The sequence below is a fragment of the Callorhinchus milii genome, unplaced genomic scaffold (assembly GCF_018977255.1).
Source record: "Callorhinchus milii isolate IMCB2004 unplaced genomic scaffold, IMCB_Cmil_1.0 Scaffold1, whole genome shotgun sequence".
Classification (NCBI taxonomy): domain Eukaryota; kingdom Metazoa; phylum Chordata; class Chondrichthyes; order Chimaeriformes; family Callorhinchidae; genus Callorhinchus; species Callorhinchus milii.
Window position 1 is genome coordinate 124,053,548 of NW_024704742.1, and position 24,310 is coordinate 124,077,857.

Genomic DNA, 24,310 nt, shown 5'->3' on the forward strand with positions numbered 1-24,310 from the left:
TCTAACATTCACCAGAATGCAATTTCTGTTTAACATTTAATCTCAAACATGCCATCTCGGACAATGCAGCTCCTTCAGTAGTACATTGGAATGTCAATCTAGATTATGAACTCCTAACTACCTTTGTGGATAACATGAATCAAACTCCTTCCCTTCTTGCTTGATTTGCCATTCATTGTCACAGAAAATAAATTTATTGTCCTCTACATCTGTGTCCACTAATTCACATTTCAACTAATCCTAGAATCAGGAGAACATTTCACGCATAAACATTTAACATGTTAGTGATGGAATGGCTCCAAATCCTCACATAATCTTCACATTCCCAGTGTATGTTAAGTTTATGTTCTTTATGTTCAGACTTTTTGCTGAACTTATCAGTAAATAAACATCTATTGTCTACAATAAATTTGATTATTTGTGTATGAAAATTCAGTATAATTAATGACCTAATAAATCAAGATAGAAGAAGGGAAGGCTCCAGAAAGTACTTTGAAAGAAAGTATTTATGAAAGAAAGTACTCCCCCAGACACTGCGCATTCTTAAATATTCAGGTTAGTCTTCTGTTCTAGTTTGGAGTTGCATTGGATACACTGATTTACAGAGGCAGCTATTAAGCAGTGGAATTCCACTGCTGGTTGATACAGCTACAGTATTTGCTGAGCCAGTGGCAGCCTTTCACAGTTTGAGTACTTCCAGTTCAGTATCTAGGTTGTTCAAAGGTTGCTTTCACATTTCCAATGGAATGACTTACTTGGGAATATAAAATATTTTGTCTGCATACGGGGCAGGTTACATTGGCTGATTGATCCTTGCAGAAGTGAGTTGCAGAGTAACATGTGAACAGAATTAGGCTGCACTCTGTTTTGGCTGCAGTTTATTATTGAAGATTATTACATTTTAAAGCATTTTTAAAATTGAAGTTTTTAAAGTTAGCGTAGCTAGAGCAGTTAACTACTGAACATACTGTAAATATGTTTCTGCCCTGGAGTTCTACTTATTGTTCTGCGAAGGGGGGCTGTGATTTTCAAAATTAATTTTGCTCCAAGTTCTGACCTATTTTTAGGACTCTTTCCAACAGGACAGTTGAGGATTACGGATGTCTCACCTAATTGTGATAAGTCTGGGATATATGCATAACAGTTTGAGATCTAGAGCGTGAATTTGGAATTTGACATAATTATTTCACATCCTCAAACATCTTATAATAGCCATTACTTGGCGGAAAAACATTTTGGTGAACAACATTTTGACAGTTTTTTAATTTTGGATTGCTCTAATGCTGATCTAATGATGGAGGAACTAGTCTTTTCATTCACAAATGTTTGTAGGATTCCGTTCTCAATAATTTGTGAACATCTTTCAATGAAAATCGTGCTTGCGGCATTTTATTTCACTGTCTGCAGATTTGGCAGCATGTCCCTTGTCTAAACATGTTTTTTGAGAGTATTTACATTCCAGCAATGTGGTGGATGTTCTTTCTTCAAGATACATTAGTTTATAAGTTTGATTAATGTAGTGCTGCTTTTCCATATTACAATATCTTTCCTTTTTTATACCTCGTATTGCAGTTCTCTTTAAGAAAAATAATGCGGCAAAATAATTGGGCATCCATAATGAACAGAATCAGAACATAGGAACAGAAGTAGGCCATTCAGTCCCTTGAGCCTGTTCAGCCATTCGTTTAGATTGTGGCTGATCTGTACCTCAACTACAATTACCCACCTTTATACCTTATCCCTCGATACCCTGACCTAACAAAAATCTATTCAGTTCAGTCATGGAAAATTTGAATGGACCCAGCATCCACAAACTTTGGGGGAGAGAGTTCCAGATTTCCACTACCCGTTGCGTGAATAAATGCTTCCTGATTTCACTCCTAAATGGCCCAGCTCTAATTTTAAGATGTTGCCCCCTTGTTCTGGATTCCTTCACCAAAGGAAATAGTTTCTCTTTAGCTATCTTATCAAATCCCTTCATCAGTTTTAATCACCCTGGTCAGAAGATTCAGTCAATTCAAGAGATCTTGAAAGGATACATATATAAACACACATAGGAAGTAAAAAAAAGGAGGGACAAATACTCCATGGATTATTTGAGCACTCTGAGACTATAAATGCACATTGTTGTTGATCTAGAACAAGCTTTCAGGGTTATGGGGAGAGCGCGGGGATGGGATTGAATTGGATAGCTCTTATCAAAAAGCTGGTACAGACACGATGGGCCGAAAGGCCTCCTTCTGTGTTGTGTATTTCTATGATTCTCTCTATAGTGCTCTGTTCACGTTTCACCTGGTATACTGCATACAATTCAGGTCGGCACAATATAAGGGGGCTGCCCAGGCCTAGAGATAGTATAGAGAAGAGCAACAAACTTGAACTGTTATTAACTATTTACAAACTAGAGCTTTTCAGTCTTCAAAAGAGACATCTCTATAATAATAAATATAATAATAAATTCAATCCATGACTGTTTGTGGGACACTGCTGTGTGCAATTGGCTGCCACATTTCGCCCACCAAATATGCAGTCAATTCAATTTACAGTATATTCTGTGAAGTGCTTTGAGACGTCTCAAAGACGTGATATCAAATGCAAGGATTAGTATTATTATCTCAATAATATACACCTCATAGAGGTGTATAAGATTTTAAATCTGTTTGCTGTTAGCTCTTTTATTAAATGCAAATGTAACGCACATTGAAAGTAGTTCTCCATGAAGAAAAAATGAACATTTTTTAAAAATCAGAATTTTCATAGAACAGTAACAACTTGGACTTATATAGCGCCCTCCATGCAGGGTGGCATCTCAGAGCGCTTAAAACCATTGATTATTACAGCACAGAAGGAAGTCATTCAGTCCATCATGCCTGTGCCGGCTCTTTGAAAGAGCTATCCAACTCCCCCCCCCCCCCCGCTTTTACTCCATAGCCCTGCAAATGTTTCCAAATTCCCTTTTGAAAGCTACTATGGATTAGTTGTGTGCATATGTGACAGCAGGTTGAAGAGAGGCGCAGGCTCGGCTGTGACTCCTTCTACAGTTAAGTGACCTGCTGACACTCACCTCCAGGCTCGCATGTGAACAATGGCCGCTTGAGTAGAAACCCTGAGGTCAAACAGTACTCATTGAACTGTATTCCAGCATAAGGAGGCCAGATAGGAGCAGAGGCACATTGCTAATGGGCAGAAATAATAGATAAAAGACCCCATGAAAGTTTACAAAATATCTCAAATTGTACACTGTGAAGCATCCTTTTAGATTTGGGGTTTTCTTAAATACTGACTACTTGAAAGGATTTCTTCAACAATATAGTATAGTTTGGAGTAAAATATTCAAGCATATTTAGCTAATTGTCAGATAGTTTGCATTTATTTTTCAGCTTTTAATTGGGTGAAGTTTGTCATGTCAGTTCCATCACTGATGCTTATTTAGGATGTCCTCCCGTCATGAAAGGCACTATACAAATGTAATCTTGTTGTTAGTAAACATTTCAGCAAATCCCTACGTTAAGTGAAAATGAGTCAAATCTGACACTCGGTCCATTAGGTCTGCGCTGGTGATTTTCTTTTCTTTATCAACCATTTATCTAATTCCTTGTTAAAGGAATTTCTGGACTCTGATTCAACTGTTTTGCTTTTGGCAAAGAATTCCACATTCCAACCACTCTCCTTCTGAAGAACAATTACACTCATTAATTCTTAGGAGCTTTGCTTAATTTGAGGTGACTATTGGTTCGTTGGTATGTTGGACAATGACTTGATTTTATTGGAGCTCCAGGAAAGAGCAGATATCACCTGGAGGCCTAACTTCAGCTTCACTAAGGTGTGTACTTTGTTCCAAATAGACTTCATTAACCACTTCAGTTTTGAAAGCCAGCGCCAATGTTTAGTGTCTCGCTATTTGGCTACAAATATTCCGTCACTACACCTCGTGGTAAATTTTGAAGCACATTGAGACATTTTGATGACGTTATACAGCGTTATATCGAATGCAAGGATTATCATTATTTTCAGCACCCAAGCAACTGGCAATCCATTATAGTCAGGTGCATGTGTAACCTAAACGAATTACAAGTCCTTCATTTTGGTTTCAGTGCCACTGATTTATCAACAGTGGTACGTAGGGAGTTTTGGCCCACATGTTGGTGCCACTAATACTTGTTTTTCTAAATCGCCTTTCAAAAGTAGTACTGTGAATCTTGGAATGTTATTTGTGGTTTGATCGATTTATCTTATTATATTGACCAGAGTTCCAAATAGTGCTGTCATTACTCTGTGCAAAACATTTTATGGTGTTTGTGGTTTCTCTTTATTTCAGCGTCATTTTGGGGAGAGAGCTATGTGGAACTTAAAACAGTGGAAGCCTCCAGCAAGACATCGTTCAGATTACGATTCCTTACCATAAAATCAAATGGACTGCTTTTCCTTGCAGCTGGGCAAACAGATTTCTGGTTGGTGGAGCTCCAGTCAGGGCATGTGCAGGTATGCTGATTTAAAACATTTTTTAAAAATCTCTTGATCGATTGTGAAAATATGAGTGATTATAATTAAAGTGCAGCATAGATAATTTTCTGGAACATCTTAGCTGGTTATTTTGAATTTTTCTTACAGCAATTTTTTTGTACCCATCCACGGCCATGTGATGAAATGGATTTCTTTACCACAGTATTCCTGTTATGCTACACATAAACTCCTTAGTTAGGTAAAGCATGGACAGAATAGCAGATTTTTCTCCGTTCTGCCTTGAAAATGCTCCTCAACTCCCATCTCAAAAGATTGTCCTTTTCTCTCGTCAGCCGTTCCTTTGGTAACACAGCATTCCAGTCATTCTTTTGATATAGCTAAGACTGCAATTTTAGTTGTAGCTCCAGCAGGTCAGCTGGGTGTATTATCAGATAACCAATGCCATACAAAACAACAATAAACTTACATTTGTACAGTGCCTTTCACATCGGGAGGACGTCCCAAGACGCTGGACAGTCAGTGTTTCAGACCGAGCTGGGGGTCGGGATCGGGGAGGGTGGAGGGCAGGGGGGAAGGAGGGTGACTGAAGGCTCGGTCGAAGAGGAGGGTCTTGAAGCAGGCAAGGGAGGGGGCGAGGGAGAGGAACTGCGGAATGGAGTTCCAGAAGGTGGGGGCAGAGTAGCAGAAGCCCCCCCTGCCATTGGTGGGACTGGCGAGGTAGGGGACGTGAAGCAGGCCAGAGCCCGCTGAGCGATAGGAGCAGGCCAGTTGGTAGGGGTTAGAAGGGCACAGAGGTAGGAGGGAGCAAGGCCATGGAGAGCTTTGAAGGTGAGGACCAGGATCTTGAACTATATCCTCTATGTGATGGGAAGCCAGTAGTCGGGCGAGGATGAGGGTGATAGGGTCACGGAGCCCGGTGCGGGAGAGGCCACGGGCTGCAGAGTTCTGGATGATCTGCAGCCTATGGAGGGAGGAGTTGAGGAGGTTGACAAGCAAGGAGTTTGCGTAGTCAAGCCTGGATGTTATGAATGCGTGTATGAGGGTCTTGGCTGCCTGCGGTGTGAGACAGTGGCGGAGCTGGGCAATGTTGCGGCTGATAATGAATGATGCATTATCAGATAGCGGTTGCCATACAAAAGTAGTAATAAAGTAGTAGTAATAATAATAATAATAATAATAATCCTTGCATTTGATATAGCGCTTTTCACGTCAGGAGGACGTCCCAAAGCGCTTCACAGAACACACTGTAAAGTGAATTGACTGTATATTTGTGGGCGAACGCGGCAGCCAATTGCGCACAGCAATGTCCCACAAACAGTCGTAGATTGAAAATGACCAATTTAATTATTGTTTTTGGTTTTTTGGAGGGATTATTATTAGGCGTGTGGAGTAAGGAAACTTGCCCAAGGTTTCGCCCTGCCTGGAATTGAACTCAGGTCTCTCACTTGCAAAGCGAGTGCTCTAACCACTGAGCTACAGGACTCCACGTAGTACCAGCTGACCCACAAAAATTGTAATCAGTCCTGAATTATGCATAGTTATGTGCAAGGAAGTGAGTTGACTGTGCCTTGTAGAGCGTTTGCAGTCAGTGGAGATAAACCTTCATATCATCATTTTGGACTGAAATTGAATCCAGTTTTCAGATGTGAAAAGAAGTCATGTAAACCCAAAGTGTTTCCATTGAATGTTAATGAACTTATATTGGAAATCTCATAACTACATTAAATTAAAATTCTTCTTTCTGGATGTGTATTTTGTTTTTTTTTGCAACTTTTCTTCCCTTGCACTCTCCTGAAGACGTTTAATCTATTTTGCTTCTACTGCGGTACAGTTCATTGAGAAGTAGACTATTTTGACCCAGTGGCCATGTAAGCCTTGACTGTGAACATTGACAGTCCATTCAACTAAATTTCACCTTGACTTAGCCTTAAGTCCATTGTCATTCAAACTTAATATGTTGTAGAATTTTGGGGGAAAGATTAAATCTATGTTAATTTGGAAGATGGTTTTCTGCTGAGTTTGCCTAATGGGTACATTGCGTGTGGCAGTAATTATGTTTCAACTAAGATGCTATAAATTGCAAATTTAAAATTCTTTATTTCTTGTTCAAATGTTCTCATCTTTTGTTCTTGTTCTCATCCAAAACTCTGCAACTCGTGTACTCTCGCGCACCAGGCTCCGTGACCCCATCACTCCCACCCTCGCCCGAATCCACTGGCTCCCCATCCCTCAAAGGATCGAATACAAGATCTTTGTCCTCACTTTCAAGGCCATCCATAGCCTTGCCCCCTCCTACCTCTCTGATCTGCTGACTCCCTACCAACCTGCCCGCTCCCTCCGTTCAGTGGGCTCCGGCCTGCTCCATGTCTCCCGCCCGACCCGCTCTACCATCGGTGGCCGGGCTTTCATCCTCTCTGCCCCCACGCTCTGGAACTCCATCCTACGGTCCCTTCGCCTCGCTTCCTCCTTCAAGGCCGGTCTCAAGACCCTTCTTTTCAATCCAGCGCTTTCATGTCCTCCCGACGTGAAAGGCACTCTATAAATGTAATTTTGTTGTTGTTGTTGATCGTGCCTTTGGTCGCCCTCTCACCTCTTTGCCTTCCCTCACCCCTACACTGACTGGTCAGTGCTTTGGGACATCCTCCCGACGTGAAAAGCGCTCTATAAATGTAATTTTGTTGTTGTTGTTGTTGGATTTTGCTTTTTTATGGTAAGGAATTCTAGTAACTTGACATAACAAGTCTCAAGAGGAGTTGAGGGGAAAATTCTTAAACGTGAGCAGCTGCAGCTATACCAGAAACATGATCCTACTATCTCTATTTTTAAATCTTTATGGACTTTGTTCTGGAGCTAAAGATTTTAACTGTGGGTGTATGAGAAATCAGTGATTTCGTCCAGTGATTTTATCACATTTCATTAATGATGCATGCTGTGAATTCCTTGAATTATTGGAATGCGATTTTGTTTACAATTGTAAAACCAACCTTTGAAAGTTGCTCGGCTGGAATAGTTCATTAGTGAGTGAGACACTGTCGTAAAGCAGCACAAGGAACCCAAGCACCCAGCTAGTCAGATCCACATCAAATCTTACGGGCTCAGCCTTTGCACTAGGTCTGGAGAGCAGCAGCTGCAGTCTAGACACCAGCGCAGTCACATTATTGTTTGTTTAAGAAAAAAATCAAAGGCATAAAGTTAATTGTTAGAATTGTTAGTTGTTAAATTGTTAGAAAAAGTGGTACGTAGAAATTGCTAGACAAAAAAAGACAAGATCCATCTAGTTCATCTTCTAAAATCCTGATAGTCTCATGCTGCAATAACAGAGACCGTTGGATAAAGAAACCCATTTATCCAAGCTTCATGAGCAGCAGGAAATGATTTTATGTTGAGATGAATTTGCATCCTTTTTTTAATATATATATATATATATTTGGAACTTTGTTTTCTGTTTATAAAACTGTGACATGTTACACTGGAGTATTTCTTTAAAGACCAAAAGTTGTGTTTTACATAAATGCAGGAAACCAGAGACAAACCATGCAGAACCTAGTGGGCAGTGGCCTTGTAAATACAGATGGATTTCTAGCTGCAATCTTGACCAAATTGGGTAATTGTTAATTGTGAGTGGGCATTATACCTTTGGGCAGTTTAAAAGGTGTAATCTACATTAGATTGCTTCAGTTCGAAGTTCAAAGACAAGTATGAAAATCACAGTTGCCTTTGTGACTCAACTTTGCTGACTAATTCTCAGAGGGTTATTATCCTGGACGTTGAAATGGGCTACATATTATCAATGGATTTATCAAGTACTCCAAGATACTACCTGTGTAAAGCATGCTATATATATTATTGAAGAATTTTAGATTGAACACATCAGCAGATCCATGCATAGACAAAATATGTTTCTCCCACGAAATACGCAGTCATTACACATTACAATATATTCTTTGAAGCGCTTTGAGACGTCTCAACATTGTGATAAGACGCTATATCAAATGCAAGAATTATTACTCTTATTATAGACAAAGACAAAACTTTGTATCTGTTAAACAAATAATTTCTTTTTTAAATTGTTTCATTGTTAGGTGAAACTGGAGTTTGGTTCTGGAGAGAGGAGTCTTCGCTCTGACAGAGGTTTAAGGCTAGATGATCTGGCCTGGCACACACTTGAAATACACCACGAAAGGGAAAATGTCACCTTGAGAATGGATGGGCAGTTCACGAGCAGTGTGAATATGCCGGGACCTTCTCGTGAACTTAACCTTCAACACGGTCTTTTTGTCGGTGGAATTGGCGGATTTGACAAACCGTATCTTGATGGGGCAGCGAGTAACTTTCGCGGTTGCATCGATGAAGTGGTTTTCAACCAGCACGACATCTTGTCATCTTTAAGATCTTACTCTGGTTTCAAAAACGTACACGAAGTTTCAGCAGGGTGCAGCAACCAGTTCTTTGCTGAGGATGATAGCCCGATCAGCTTGTTTAGTTCCAAAGCATACCTCGCGTTCCCTTCCTGGAACGCACAAGCAGAGGGGTTGTTTGAATGTGCTGTTCGCACTACGGCATCACTCGGTCTGTTACTGTACAGCTCCGGGCGGCAAGGAGATTTTGTTGCTATGGAGATTGGGGAGGGGTTGATTCGAGTTGTTGTTGGAAAAACTGGAAGAAAAACCCGCCTCTCCTCCCTTAGTGAAGTCAATGACAATAACTGGCATTCTGTTAAGCTGCGATTTACATCCAGGCATCTTTACCTTACTGTGGATGAAGAGATGGTGAAGGTTACCCTGAGTCCCCGCAACAAGATCCTTAAGCTGAAGGGCCCTCTGTTTGTTGGTGGTATAGATGACAGCACTCGTGCAGAGGTGGTGGAAATTGGTCTTATGTCCCTCGCAGGACGAAAAGTAAGAGGAGGTTCCTTCAGAGGCTGTATACAAGATGTGAGTGCTAATTCAGAGACTAAAAGCTTAAAGAACGTGCTAGTTACAAAAGACATTTCTGCTGGGTGTGCATCAGCAAAGGAGAGCCCGACCACTTTGATAGCAACGACACCCGAGAAGACGGTTATTCCAACGACCGCAATCCCCACTACGTTTACCACTTTGACAACGGTCAAACCTACTGAAAAGACGCAAACCAGTAATTTCCTCACTCTCCAAAATCTAGTAGTTGCAGAAGGAGGGCGTGCAGCCCTCGAATCTAAACACATAAAATTGAAACTCGACTTTAAGAAATTGGGAGTTCGCCAGTCACAAATAATCTTCAAGATAACCAAGCAGCCAACCCATGGGAAACTCAAATTGGATGTTAGTTCAGAGCGTGAACAGAATTCCTTCACCATGTTGGACCTGTGGCATGGAAGAGCTTTGTATGTACATGATGGATCTGAGGGTTCCCATGATCAGTTTTCATTTGCTATTTTTACCAGCAGTAAGAAAGCGGCCCCAGCATACCTGAGAGGAGAAGAGCAATACCAATTTAATATTACTGTTACTCCAACCAACGATCCTCCTCAGCTGGTGCTTCCCAAAGGAAACTTGTTTGTTTTACTGGAGAACTCCAAGAAACTTCTTACAGCTGATGTGATTAAAGCTGTTGATGTTGACACAGATTCTGCAGCGCTTCAGTTCTCAGTTTTGGGCAACCTTAATGCGGACGCTGGATATTTGGAAAATGCCAAGAATCCTGGTAAACGTATAACTGTGTTCTCCAACGCTGAGTTGGAAATGGGGAATGTGTTTTATGTCCACAATGGCATTCGGACTTCAAGAATTGTTCTGCGTGTCAATGACAGTGATAGTGTGAGTAACACTGTGGTGTTGCGGATAATGGCTGTACCAGTGGATTATAAAGTGGTCAATATGACGGGTCTTTCAGTACAACAGGGTGATGTTGTCCTGATCACTAATTACAATCTCTCAGTGCAGACAAATGCAGTCGGGCAGGAAGTAGACATTCGCTATGATATCACTGAGGCCCCAAAATACGGCCATATTCAAAGGCTGCACTCTAGCGGTGATTGGAAACAAACTAGTTCTTTTTCACAACGGTCAATCGAGCGAAACCGGGTTCGATACATCAGCACGTTCCGTGAACCCCAGTCTCACAAGGCAAACGACAAGTTCAGATTTAAAGTTAGTGTAGGGAACGAGGTAAGCAAAGAGCTCGTCTTCCCCATTGTGGTGAAATGGATCAATTTTAGACTCCTCAAAAATAATCGGTTAGAGATCGATAAAGTGAAGAAACAAGCTCTGGACTCTGATCACCTCTATGCTATGATTGAAGGAGCTAGAGTCTCTGAAAGTGGATTGCACTACAAGTTGGTGAGCACCCCTGAAAAAGGACATCTCCTGCTGCAAGGTGAGATTTTAAAGAAAAACTCATCTTTCAGTCAGAAGGACGTATCTGCCCACAAGGTGGAATATGAACTTATTGAGAAACCTCTTGAGGATGGGGAGGATTCCTTCAGCTTTCAGCTTTCTTTCAAGCAGGCAGTGTCGATCATACATGGTTTCCACATACTCATCAAAGCTGATGTTAACAGCATTATTTTGACAAATAGAGGCCTTACAGTGGCTGAAGGAGAGGGAAAACTGATAACCCAGGCAGAATTATATGCAGAAACATTAAACACAAAAACATTTTTGTACACTATCATCCAGAGCCCAAAGTCTGGCAAGTTGAAACGCATAAATCGCTCGGATTCAGCTGATAGCAATGACAACATAACCACTTTTACTAACCAAGATATCATTGGAGAACGCCTCATGTATGTGCATGATGACTCTGAGTCCACACGTGATGAGTTCAGGTTCATAGCTTCTGCTGGAGGGAGCACGGACAATTCAGAAGCCGACTCTTTTGACTTAAACTCTGTTGTGGGAACATTTCTCATATCTATTGAATTAAAAAACGATGAGAAACCAGTTCGTACAGTAGATAAAGTTTTCCGTGTTGTTAGGAACAGTCAGAGGCTACTGACTACTGAAGATTTGTGCTATCATGACCCTGATTCGGATTTTAACGATGCACAGTTATTATACACTCGACGTGGTATTCCAAATGGTGACCTTGTTCTTATAAACGACACCTCCAAAAAACTCTTCCAGTTCCACCAAGAAGACCTTGAGCAAAAGCGTGTCCTCTTCACTCATCAAGGCGCTGACAGTGCTAGGTTCGTATTGTTCGTAACCGACGGCAAGCATTACACTTCTTCGCTGCTTGAGGTATATGCCTCAGACCCTTACATCCAAATAGCCAACAACACTGGGCTTTTGGTACAGAAGGGACAAGGAAGGTCTCTGACAGCAGCCAATCTCAGTGTCACTACAAACCACTTTATTAAAGAGGAAACTGAGATTGTGTACAGATTGTTTTTGTCTCCCAAACACGGAGGACTGTATTTGAATGACGTCATTGTGGAATCTTTCACTCAGCATGACTTGAAGAATGGTCATGTAGTGTATCAGCATGATAACAGCAACAATCTTTTGGATGAGTTCAATTTCACTGTGAGAGTGAAGAATGTGCTGCTGGATGGAGGTGTCAGCATTCGTATTTACTTGGAAAGTCATCAGCATCCCCCAAGTATCGTCAACAACAGCAGTATACTGGTTGAGGAGGGGAAGCCTGTGAAAATCAGCCAAAACAACCTTCAGGTAAAATTAATCCAACTCCTACGGCCACTTTTGAATTGAGTATAACCTTCTCCGTATAACCCAACTAATCAATATCTGTCTGACTGTGTTTTCCAAACAGTTATTAGTATTAAAGCAACACTCCAGGGAACAGCTTTGAACAATTGAGTTGTTGTTCCGATGGAAGTGGCAAGTTCTGATTCCTGACATGATCTGTCCTTGAGCCCTCAGCCTTGTGTAATCTAGTTCTGATCTCCCACTTTGCTATTTAGTACCAAAATATTGCAGTTGCAGAGTGAAGTATCCCATAAGATCATAAGATATAGGAGCAGGAGTAGGCCATTTGGCCCTCGAGCCTATCCCGCCATTTAATAAGATCATGAATGATCTTCTAACCTAATTCAATTTACCTGCCCTATCCCCATAACCCTGAATCCCTCTATCCTTTAGAAATCTATCAACCTCAGTCTTGAATATGTTCAAGAACTGAGCATCCACAGATTTCTGCGGTAGAGAATTCCACAAATTCACTACCCTCTGAGTGAAGAAACGTTTCCTCAACTCAGTTCAAAAAGGCTGACCCTTAATCTTGAGACTATGACCCCTAGTTAGATTAGATTCTCCAACCAGGGGAAACAGTCTCACGGAATCTACCCTGTCAAGACCCTTAAGAATCTTATAGGTTTCCATAAGATCACCTCTAATTCTTCTATATTCTAGAGAATATACAACAACAAAATTACATTTATAGAGCGCCTTTCACGGCGGGAGGATGTCCCAAAGCGCTGAACAGTCAGGTGTCAGGGCCCGAGCATGGGGGCCTAGTTTATTAGTTTATTCAACCTATCCTCATAGGTCAACTCCCTCATCCCAGGAACCAACCTAGTGAATGTTGAGCTGCACCCCCTCTAAGGTGAGTATGTCCTTTCTTAAATAAGGAGACCAAAACTGCCCACAATATTCTAGGTGCGGTCTCACCAAGGCCTTATACAAGTGCAGTAAGACTTCCCTACTCTTGTATTCTAACCCTTTTGCAATGAACGCCAATATGCCATTAGCCTTCCTAGTTGCTTGCTGTACCTGCACACTAACTTTTTGTGACTGGTGTGATTTTTGTGATAGTCATTGGGATATTACAGTACAGCTGGCTTTGCCTGCTATATAGTGAATAACTATGGTTTTAGTATCCACAAGTTAGGAAGGTTGTACTCATTTGTGAATCAATGTTTTATTGGTGATTTGAATCTTTTTTTCAGTTAAATGAATGTTGTGATATAAATCCATAAGCGATAAGCCTAATATTTAATGCAGCAATGTGGTAGCAATCAAGCTACCGGCCCATCTCCAACCTCCCCTTCCTGTCCAAACTCCTGGAACGAGTTGTCGCCTCCCAGCTGCGCTCTTTCCTCTCCACCCATTCATTATTCGAACCCCTTCAGTCGGGTTTCCGTGCTGCCCATAGCACAGAAACTGCCCTGGTCAAGGTCACCAATGACATCTCGATCATCTGTGACCAGGGGTCCCTCTGCCTCCTCGTCCTCCTCGACCTATTGGCCGCATTCGATACGGTCGACCATGCTATCCTACTCCACCGCTTATCCTCCCACCTCAACCTTCAAGGCCCTGTCCTTGAGTGGTTTAGGTCGTCTCCCACCGTCTTCAATTTGTTTCCACGAACGTTTTTTCCTCCGGCCCCCCCACTGTCTCGTGCGGTGTCCCTCAGGGCTCTGTCCTCGGTCCCCTCCTCTTCACCCTCTATATGCTTCCCCTTGGTGACATCATCCGCAGACATGGGGTTAACTTCCACATGTATGCGGATGACACCCAACTCTACCTTTCCTCCTCTACCCTCAACTCCACGACCACCGATGTCCTGACAGCTGCCTGTCCGACATCGAGTCCTGGACGAGAGACAACTTTCTTCAGCTCAACGTGCGTAAAACTGAGGCCCTCCTGATTGGCTCACGTCAGCGCCTCCGCACCTCAGGCGCTGACAGCATCAGCATCCAAGGCTGCACTCTCCACCTCTCAAAGCCAGTCAGGAACCTCGGTGTTCTGTTCGACCCTGAGCTGTCCTTTCTCCCTCATATCCGCGCCACAACTGGCACCGCCTTCCATCACCTCCGGAATATCGCCAGACTACGGCACTACCTCACCCCTCACGCTGCTGAAACTCTGGTTCACGCCTTTATCACCTCAAGGCTGGACTATGGGAACTCTCTCCTCGCCGGCCTTCCCGGCACCTCCCTCCACAAGCTGCAGGTCATTCAGAACTCTGCAGCTCGTGTACTGTCCCGCACCAGGCTTCGGGACCACATCACTCCCACCCTCGCTCGCCTCCACTGGCTCCCCATCCCCCAGAGGATCGAATTCAAGATCCTCATCCTCACCTACAAGGCCATTCACGGCCTTGCTCCCTCCTACCTCTCTGACCTACTATCCCCCTACCTCCCTGCCCGTATCCTCCGTTCCTCTGGCTCCGGTCTGCTCTACATCCCCCGCCCTAACTGCCCTACCATCGGTGGCCGGGCCTTCAGCCTCTCAGCCCCCAGGCTCTGGAACTCTATACCCAGTGCCTTCGCCGCCTCCTCCCTTTCCTCCTTCAAGGCCGGTCTCAAGACCTTTCTCTTTGACCGTGCCTTCAGCTCCCCTCTCGACTCTCTACTCCCTCCTCGCTCCCTCCCTCACCCTGACCATTTCCCCCCAAAGCTCGGGTCCTGACCCAACTGTACAGCGCCTTGGGACGTCCTCCCGACGTGAAAGGCGCTCTATAAATGGAACCTTGTTGATGTTGTTGTTGTGGTCATTCTTTTAAAAAAAGTATTTTTACAGACAGTATGGATTATTTGGTGGATTATTTCAACTGTATTAGCAAAACAAATTATTACTGAAATAAGCAACCGTGTGTAATACGGCATTATACAATATGCCTTAAACCACTATCCAACAATCTTATCTGGCTGTGGGGCCATGGTGATATCCTGCCCTCGGCAGGCACTTGCTTGCTCAATATCCCGTGCCCAGCCCTGAATGAGTCTGTTCTACTTTGGTTATTTTCCCTCCCCCACTCTCCGCCAATCCATCCTCCAGCTCATGTGCAAACACTCGACTGTCCAGTACCTTAGGATGTCCCCCTGATTTGAAAGTGCTCCACCAATGCAATTTGGTGTTTCTGACTGTGGCAGTTTCCATCATTTGGAGGCAAGTCCCAAGTCTGTATTAGGCGGGGATATCCAATCCAATCGGGTTGCCCACACCACAGAAACAGCCCTGGTCAAAGTGACAAATGACACTCTGCCCATCTGTAACCAGGGCTCCCTCTACCTCCTCGTCCTCCTTAACCTCTCTGCTGCTTTCGACACCGTCGACAACACTGTCCTCATCCACTGCCTCTCCTCTCACCTCAACCTCCACGGCTCTGTCCTTGACTGGTTCAGATCATACCTCTCACACCACCTTCACTTCATCTCCACTAGCCCTCGGACCGTCTCGTGTGGCGTTCCTCAGGGCTCTGTCCTTGATCCCCTCCTCACCAATATCTATATGCTCCCTCTTGATGACATCATCCACAGACATGGGATCAACTTCCATATGTATGCAGATAACACCCAACTCTATCTCTCTGCCTCCCCCCTTGACTCCAGGATCTCTGCAGTCTTGACTGGATGTCTGTCAGACATCAAGTCCTGGATGAGAGCTAACTTTTGAACTTCAACAAGACAGAGGCTCTCCTGATTGGCTCCTGTCAGCGCCTCCTCAACTCAGGCGTTGACAGCATCACCATCCATGGTTGCACACTCCACCTTACTAAGCCAGTCCGGAACCTTACCTATCCTTTCTATCCCACATCTGCGCTATGACCCGCTCTGCCTTCCTCCACCTCCGCAACGTCGCCTGGCTCTGTCACTGTCTCACACCACAGGCCGACAAAACCCTCATACATGTCTTCATTACATCGAGGCTCGACTATGCAAACTCACTGCTTGTGACCTCCCCAACTCCTCCCTCCACAGGCTGCAGATCATCCAGAACTCTGCAGCCCTTGTCCTCTCCTGCACTAGGCTCCACGACCCTATCACCCCCATCCTTGTCCAACTCCACTGGCTTCCCATCACACAGAGGATACAGTTCAAGATCCTGGTCCTCAACTTTAAAGCCCTCCATGGTCTTGCTCCCCTACCATTCTGCTCGCTCCCTCCGCCCAGCAGGCTCCAGCCTGCTTCACATCCCCTGCCTCGCTCACCCCACTATTGGCAGGCGGGCCCTGCCACTCTGACCACCCCTCTGGAACTCCATCCCGCGGTCCCTCCGTCTCGCCACCTTCAAGACTCACCTCAAGACCCTCCTCTTCGACCATGCTTTTGAACTCCCTGTTTTCCCCCCTGCCTTCTACTCACCCCGACCCCAACCCCCAGCTTGGGTCCGTAACTCTGTCTGTCCAGCGCCTTGGGATGTCCTCCCGATGTGAAAGGCGCTTTACAAATGTAATTTTTTTGTTGTTGTTATCATCTTATAACTAAAGGACATTTTATGCAATATAAAGGGCATGCGGAAGGCAGGGGAATAGAACTAAGTAGCTCATTTAGAAAGCCAGTATGAGGCACAATCTCCTGAAAATTGCTATGGTTCCATATCATCCACGGGCTTATACAGTGGGCGATGCTGGATGAAGGGGGATGGGTCTGCTTCTTTCCAAGCCTTCAGTGATGCCAAAAATCTGAATGTTATTTTTCTGCCCTTCAATTCTTGCGCTGCATCTGTTTTGGTTGTGGCTCTATTCCATTAAGTAAGGTATTTGGACTCTTCGTTTTGCAAGGTTTAGGTGGTACTCAACTGAGCAAGTATAAGCAAGTGTCCAGGTTAATGTTCTGATCCAGTATTTAAAGTGTGGTGCTGGGGGAAGAGCGGGAGGAAGAGAATCATGCATTTTTAGTAAGGTGCCTGGAGCAAAGACTTCTGCATTCAAACAGTGTATTTACCTGTATTTGTTTTGCTTAATGGGAATGCGCGTGGGGAGAAAACGGGTTTGAGCTCTCTTTTTGAGCTGTTACTGATGTGGGGGAGGGGGAAAAGGGAGAGACAGAAAACAGTGCTGGTATTGAATGTTGTGAGTGTGGAGTGAAAGGAATGCTTTGTAGCTAGAGAGCAGTGTTGTCATAAGATATATTAAATGTGTTGGGCTCAACACACTGCAACCAATCTAACAGTCCCATCCTTGCCCAACTCCACTGGTTTCCCATCACATAGAGGATACAGTTCAAGATCCTGGTCCTCACCTTCAAAGACCTCTACGGTCTTGCTCCCCCCTACCTCTGCGACCTCCTAACCCCCTACCACCCTGTTTGCTCCCTCCGCTCAGCGGGCTCCGGCCTGCTTCACATACCCCGCCTTGCTCGCTCCACTATCGGCGAGTGGGCCTTCCGCCACTCTGCACCCACCCTCTGGAACTCTATCCCGCAGTCCCTCCGTCTCGCCTTCTCCCTCGCCACCTTCAAGACCCACCTCAAGACCCTTCTCTTTGAGCATGCTTTTGATCTCCCTGCTTCCTCCTTGCCCTCCACCGCCCTCACCCCGACTCTCAGCTCAGGTCCGTAACTCTGTCTCTCCAGCGCCTTGGGACGTTCTCCCGACATGAAAGGTGCTATACAAATGTAGTTTTGTTGTTGTTGTAGCACGGGGCACTGTGGACAACCTTACTCTTAACCTGAAATACAACACAACGCATCTCAGCCAATCCTTCATAATAATAATAATCCTTGAATTTGATATAGCGCTTTTCATGTCGGGAGAACGTCCCAAAGCGCTTCACAGAATACACTGTAAAGTGAATTGACTGTATATTTGTGGGCGAACGCGGCAGCCAATTGCGCACAGCAATGTCCCACAAACAGTCGTAGATTGAAAATGACCAATTTATTATTGTTTTTGGTTTTGGAGGGATTATTATTAGGCGTGTGGAGTAAGGAAACTTGCCCAAGGTTTCGCCCTGCCTGGAATTGAACTCAGGTCTCTCACTTGCAAAGCGAGTGCTCTAACCACTGAGCTACAGGACTCCAAACTACAAACAGCTCTGCATGTCATCCAACACATAAGATGCACATGACATTCAATGCTGTGTGCACCCTCAACAATGCTACTGGTAACCCTATACACTTTGGGAACAATCTGGTGAATTGGCTGTTATTGATCATGTTCCAGGTGGAGCATGGATTGAATGAGCCTGATGTGATAACAAAGCAAAGGATTTTAGGGTCACATTTGCCCAGGAAAGGAGCCTGTGTATGGGGAATTCAGGCTAATTACCAATTCCTCAGGCAAGTTTTCCATAAGCCAGGAAGCAAGCAAGCATTCTATGCCTCCCAGTCGGGAGTTAGGTTAAGGCAGCAAACTGTTGAGTTGACAGCATCCAGCTCTAGAAATTGGCAGTGTGTCTGATGTAGGCAGACATTTCAAACAACTCAAATATGGTATGTACAAAACTGCACAGACTGGTCACAAAACATAAGGTCTGTGGAATTAATTTTAAAGCACAAATGAGAATCAACTGTAAGTTAATCTCCCTTTACCGAAAGGCTTTTAAAAATCCTATTTTCTCTCTTTGATTCCAGAGATCACATATGTTCGGCAGCTATGGATAATTTTGTTTTATGCATTAATTTTCATAAATATTCTTGATGATAAACATGTGATGACATTGACAATGATATTGTAATGCAACAAATAGCTTACTAACCTTTTTCTAATGCAGTTTTATAGCGTCTACAAAACACAAATGCCTGAGGTTAAAATCTCTCATGTTAAGCCACTAGAATTTGATGTGGTTCTGCAATGTTTCTAAGAGATGGCCTGACAAGATGGATTTAACCTCAGGCATATATATATATGTACAGTATTTCTATTTTTTAGGAAGTATGGAGCATTTATCGTCCACAAGGTGGTGTCCGATTCCACTTTGTTATACACATGTAAAAAATGCTGGTTGTAATTTAGTTGGTAGTCTTTCCCATTCATGATAAGCTGAGCCAATAGAAAAGTGTGGAAATATTTGCCAAAAATTGCAGGGCATTTGGCAAATTTTCCAGAAATTGCGGGGTTGTTGATTGGTGTTATTGAGAGACACGTTTTGTGAAACAACCCGGATTATAACTGTAGGCATATATTTCCTGAATATGTAGTTGTCTTTAAAATACTAAAAATGTTACTTTGAATAGTACAGCACGTAACAAGAATTTGTCGTACGAGCTCAGTTTAGGCCGCGGGTATCAGTCGAAGCCGATTTCCTGCTCATGGCACTTCCACGATCCCAAAACTCCCTGGAGCTGCTTCGCACACAGTAGCAACGTGGAGCAAACAGCGCACAGAGGCCCAGGCCCAGCACAATGTGTATAAGTTTATAGTGAAAAGGGGTGTTTGTAGAGTGTTTTTAGCGGAGGAGGTAGTTTGCAGCCGCACTTTTCTATCGGCCCAGATCGATAAGGTCCTAAGTGCAGCACAGTGCATTGTCCTAAAAAGTGTAAAAGCTTCTCATTTTCCCTTTGTATTGGAGGGGGTTTGAGATGCAGTTCCAGAGAACACCCCACCACTCTCCATTCTTTAGTCTTTCTGACTTGTTTTCTCTCTCCCCACTTGCAAAGCCCTCTTTACCTCTTTTTGATTTCACTTTAGGTCATTGTTTCTCTACCTACCACCCTCTTTAGCTCCCTCCTCCCCAGTGTCAAACCAGCTGTGTAAAGCCCACATTGGGACTTTGAACCTACACTGTACTCAGACACTCCAATGATGTGCTCAGGGTGCATTGTTGGAAGTTTCACCCTTCAGACTAGATGCACCTGATCAGGCATCAATTCAGTTTCACATCAGTTTACAAAAAGCACCAGTGGACCACTTTCAATCTTCCAAGGCCAAAAAAAAGCCATTTGTCCATTCTGCTTCTCCCTCCCCTCACCCTGACCATTCTCCCCCCAATGCTCGGGTCCTAACCTAACTGTACAGCGCCTTGGGACGTCCTCCCGACGTGAAAGGCGCTCAATAAATGGAATCTTGTTGTTGTTGTTGTTGTTGTTGTTGCTTCTGAGACAGAGTGCTTCTGATGGTTGCTTGGCCTCTGTGCTCTGAAACAGCACTCTGCACTCTGAGATGCTGCCCTGCATGAGGGGCACTACCCTGTGTGAGGGGCGCTATACAAATGCAAGGTGTTGTTGTAAACCATACCAACAAGAAAGCTTATACTGAGTTAGCTGATGTCAGCTGGGGCCGCAGTTGGAGTACTGCAATTGGCCTAGACTAGGGAGGAGAAAAGTCATCTGGGGATCATGTTTCCTGATCGCTCCTGATTGAGTAACTCCTGATGGAAACGACATGCCTGTGTGGATAACAGTTGAAGGCAGGATCAGATTTGTCTCTGATACATGTGCCTCCGTAGTCACGGAGTCTTCTGACACTCACTGTCTAGACAGCTGTATGAAAACTGGCAACTTGGTAGGCGGACAGATGGCAAAAATACTGGCTACGGAGTTCTGAATAAGGCTTGTGGAGAGTCGAGCAAGGGATAAGGCGAGGAGAGTATTAGAAAAGTAAAGTCTGGAGGTGAATGAAGGTTGCAGCTGCAACAGGAGATAGGGTAAGGGTGGGCGATACCGTGGATGGGGTAATGACTGCACAAAAGGTTGAAAGGAGAGCTGAGGGGGAACAAAATGCCAATGATCGCTTTTCTGGGGGTAATAATCCCTGCCCCCCAGAAAATATACTAATGATTTGGTCACTCAATCCCGGAAATTTGTGGGACACTGCTGTGCACAATTGGCTGCCACGTTTCACCCACAAAATATAGTCAATTCACTTTACAGATTATTCTGTGAAGGGCTTTGAGAAGTCGCGAATATGTGATAAGGAGCTTTATCAAATGCAAGGATTATTATTATTAATATTGTGCACAGACTCTGACTCTGAGTGAGCAGCAGCGGAGGTTGATACACATTCGGAGACGTGAAAGGGGTTGATGCTGATTGGAGCTGTAAGCAGGTTTATAAAGCTTCTGTTTTCTCAACATTCAGTTGAAGGAAGTTATATCAGTATATGGGAAGCATGGTTTAACTGTTATGGATGGGCTTGTTTAGTTTAGGGCAATTAGTGTCTGGAATTGGAGGGATATCTGGGAATCCAATATTTCCTTTAGTCTTAGACTGTAAAACCATTAAGTCCTAAAATGTAAAATTGTGGAAAACTTCTTAATTCAGTAGTTAGTTCTTGGTAAGAAAAGTGGCTTTCAAATTAAGACTAAATCTAAAAACTTTCCAAAACTCTGCACTATCTTAAACTTTAAAATGGTCTTCCATGCTAAGACAAGGTAGAATTTCGAGCCATCTAAATTTTACGCAAAATATTTGACCATGAATTGGCAAGCTTTTCAGATCTATAATCACTTGTTTTGTCATTTTAGATTGTACATCAAGATAATCTGCCAACAGAAATAGTTTACAAAGTGAAGATTGCACCATCTCATGGCTACATCCGTATCTGTGTTGAAGAAGAGGGGTACTGTACTGGAGCAGAACATAAATCGATCCAGGCCTTTACACAACAGGATATCAATGATGGAAGCGTGCAATATGTGCAAGTCAAAGCGAACAAGCTGAAGGACAGTTTTACTGCGGATGTGACTAATGGAGTGGTAAAACTGACTGGTATCTCAGTCCTAATTGATATAATTCCCAGGGTAATCCCAATCCAAATCCAGAACTTTACCATCAAGGAAGGTGCTGCTAAGGCCCTGACAGAGAACATCATTAAAATCTCAAGTCAACATTTTGCCGGCCTTAATTTGGAATACTCCATCATAGAACAACCAAAACATGGATATGTAGAGAACTCGCACTTCCCTGGAATATCACTTGTGTCATTTACCAGGCAGCAGGTATTGTCACAACATTGTTTCTGATCAGTTGTTTGTACTACAGTAGAGTCAGCGGATGTTTGTACTGTATAGGGTGAACTCTGTTTTTAAGCACATCACTAGAGTGCAGATTCACTTATAACATGGGTTCCTCCATAGACCCGACGGTTACCAGATGTACGGTTTGTGGACTACCTGGCTTCCTGTGCTAAAGAATGCTGGTCATCAAGTCACTGCTGACTTTGCTTTCTGAAATGATGTCAGCCACCACTTGCGCACAGTACGCATACTCAGTATGCAGGAAGTGACAATAGCAGTGCTTCCTGCAAGCACAACAAGTTGTAACAGTCGCAACCTGACAACCTGGAAGTTGGCCTTTTTTTATGCTTGTTTAAGAACAGCAACAAGATTACATTAATGCAGGCACTGGGGATATTGGACAATTGGCTACAACAGGGTTCCTCTGTTTTTAATGATCTCTGGCGTTTTTCTCATGAGCTTGCTTAATATTTCTTTTTAACATAATATTAGTAAAGAGAATTGCAATTTAAACAATTTTGAGAGAAATTCATCTTTATCTTCCAACTGAAAGATGTTGCCTCTAGCTTTCTACGGCACCTCAATAAGCAGCTCAGATTTAAGAAGCTGAACATGATGGTAGAAACACTGATTTTGTGCTGCTCATTTTATTTATTTCTTTGTCTATTAGGTTGAGCAGGAATTTATTTACTATGTTCATGATGACAGCGAGACTCTCTCAGACAACTTCTCCATCATAGTCAACGATACAACTCTAAGAAAGCAGAGTCTGCTCAGGACTATTTTTGTCAATATTACTTCGCTGAATGACGAGGCTCCAGTCATAACCACAAACAAAATATTTCAGGTATGTTGAGCAAGCTTCTTATATATTTTATTAACCACTTCAAGTGTATTTTAAGCACTCCGACATGCTACCTGTGGGGGGAACAATATAAATGCAAGTTGTTGTATTTTATAGGCAAATGCAGCACCCATTTGCTCCAGCAAAGTGTCACAAACAACCATAAGGTGAACTTCCTAGACATTCCTTCCTTTTTACCTCACTATCTTTGTATGCTAATGGGCCATATGTGCTCATTTTACAAGATAAACAAATACAACAGCAAGCTACTTCCTTCAGTCTTTTTATTGAGTTATGCTGCCCTGTTGGATGGTCATTTGCAAAGCGAAACGATCTTAAGGATTACAGATCCACCAATATGAGGTACACTGTTAATAACTTCATTCTTGGAAGAAATGCTTTTGTTTATAACAGTGCGACTTCCCATTTGATTGCAGTCTCTCTTTGGATGGTCTTTTTGTCACATATAATTCAACAAGATGAAATGAAACTATCAACAACAACAACAACTTGCACTTATATAGCGCCCTCCGCCCAGGGTAGTGCCTCAGAGCGCTTAACAGTGGCGGAGCGTGACTCTTTGAAATGGTAACAAGGCAAGTGATGCAAAAGACCAATTTTTTTTCAAAAATGGAAACCGTATATGCTTAACGAGTCCCTCAATAGAATCTAATTAAAACAAGCTTCTGATTTTTTTTAAAAAATCAATGCTTTTCAAATTTTAATTTTTTTTGCAGTAAGGGAGAAACTATATTCTGCTTGTTTTTCAAATAATTGTTCTTTCACTAATATGCAAGTTTTATAAGTGACTTCTGAAAAGTAACAAACATCTAATTAACTGCATGATGTTCTGAAGTCTGATTAAACTTCACATTTGTTTCCATTCTGGCTACTTATAACTGAAACTAGACATTTTCCAGTTATAATACCACTCCATTACAGGAGCTGGGAAGTTGTAAAACTTATCGTCCTCTCCAGTGCCGGAAAATAAAGGTTTGTACAGGGCTTCCCCAATGACCGATGATAGAAATTTGGAAGGATAATGCTGTTTCTTCTAAGGGGTACTTCTCTCTTCCCCCTTCTCTGCGCCCGCCCTCCCATCCCACACCTATAGTATGTTAAAGAAGGTTGAAATTTTATCAAACGTATAACCTAAAGAAAATCCCAACAAGGTAAGCAAAAGTTTGGATTGGACCTTTTTGTCCTGAAAGTTGTGTTTCATTCCATCAAAAATTTTAAACCTAATATTCAAATTGGTCCTTGACCATATTTCGGGCACTATCTGTGTCCTTAATTTCATACTTGGCTGGAAATTGAATCTCAAATTTCCCTTACTCTGTGGTTTCCCTTTTGCTGTTATGGGATTTCTGACCTACAGGTGCAAGTGATCCAGACGCGGAGTCCTGTAGCTCAGTGGTTAGAGCACTCGCTTTGCAAGCG

General features: G+C 43.2%; 1 protein-coding gene across 1 annotated transcript in view; it reads left to right on the top strand.

Annotated features, from left to right (window-relative positions):
- The window catches only part of cspg4ba (chondroitin sulfate proteoglycan 4ba), a 58,870-nt gene that overhangs the window by 4,251 nt on the left and 30,309 nt on the right, over positions 1-24,310 (top strand). The window contains exons 2-5 of the mRNA XM_042331866.1: positions 4,319-4,482; positions 8,547-12,116; positions 21,535-22,008; positions 22,697-22,873. Of these exons, the coding sequence (XP_042187800.1) occupies positions 4,319-4,482; positions 8,547-12,116; positions 21,535-22,008; positions 22,697-22,873 (4,385 nt within the window). The remainder of the gene's footprint in view (positions 1-4,318; positions 4,483-8,546; positions 12,117-21,534; positions 22,009-22,696; positions 22,874-24,310) is intronic.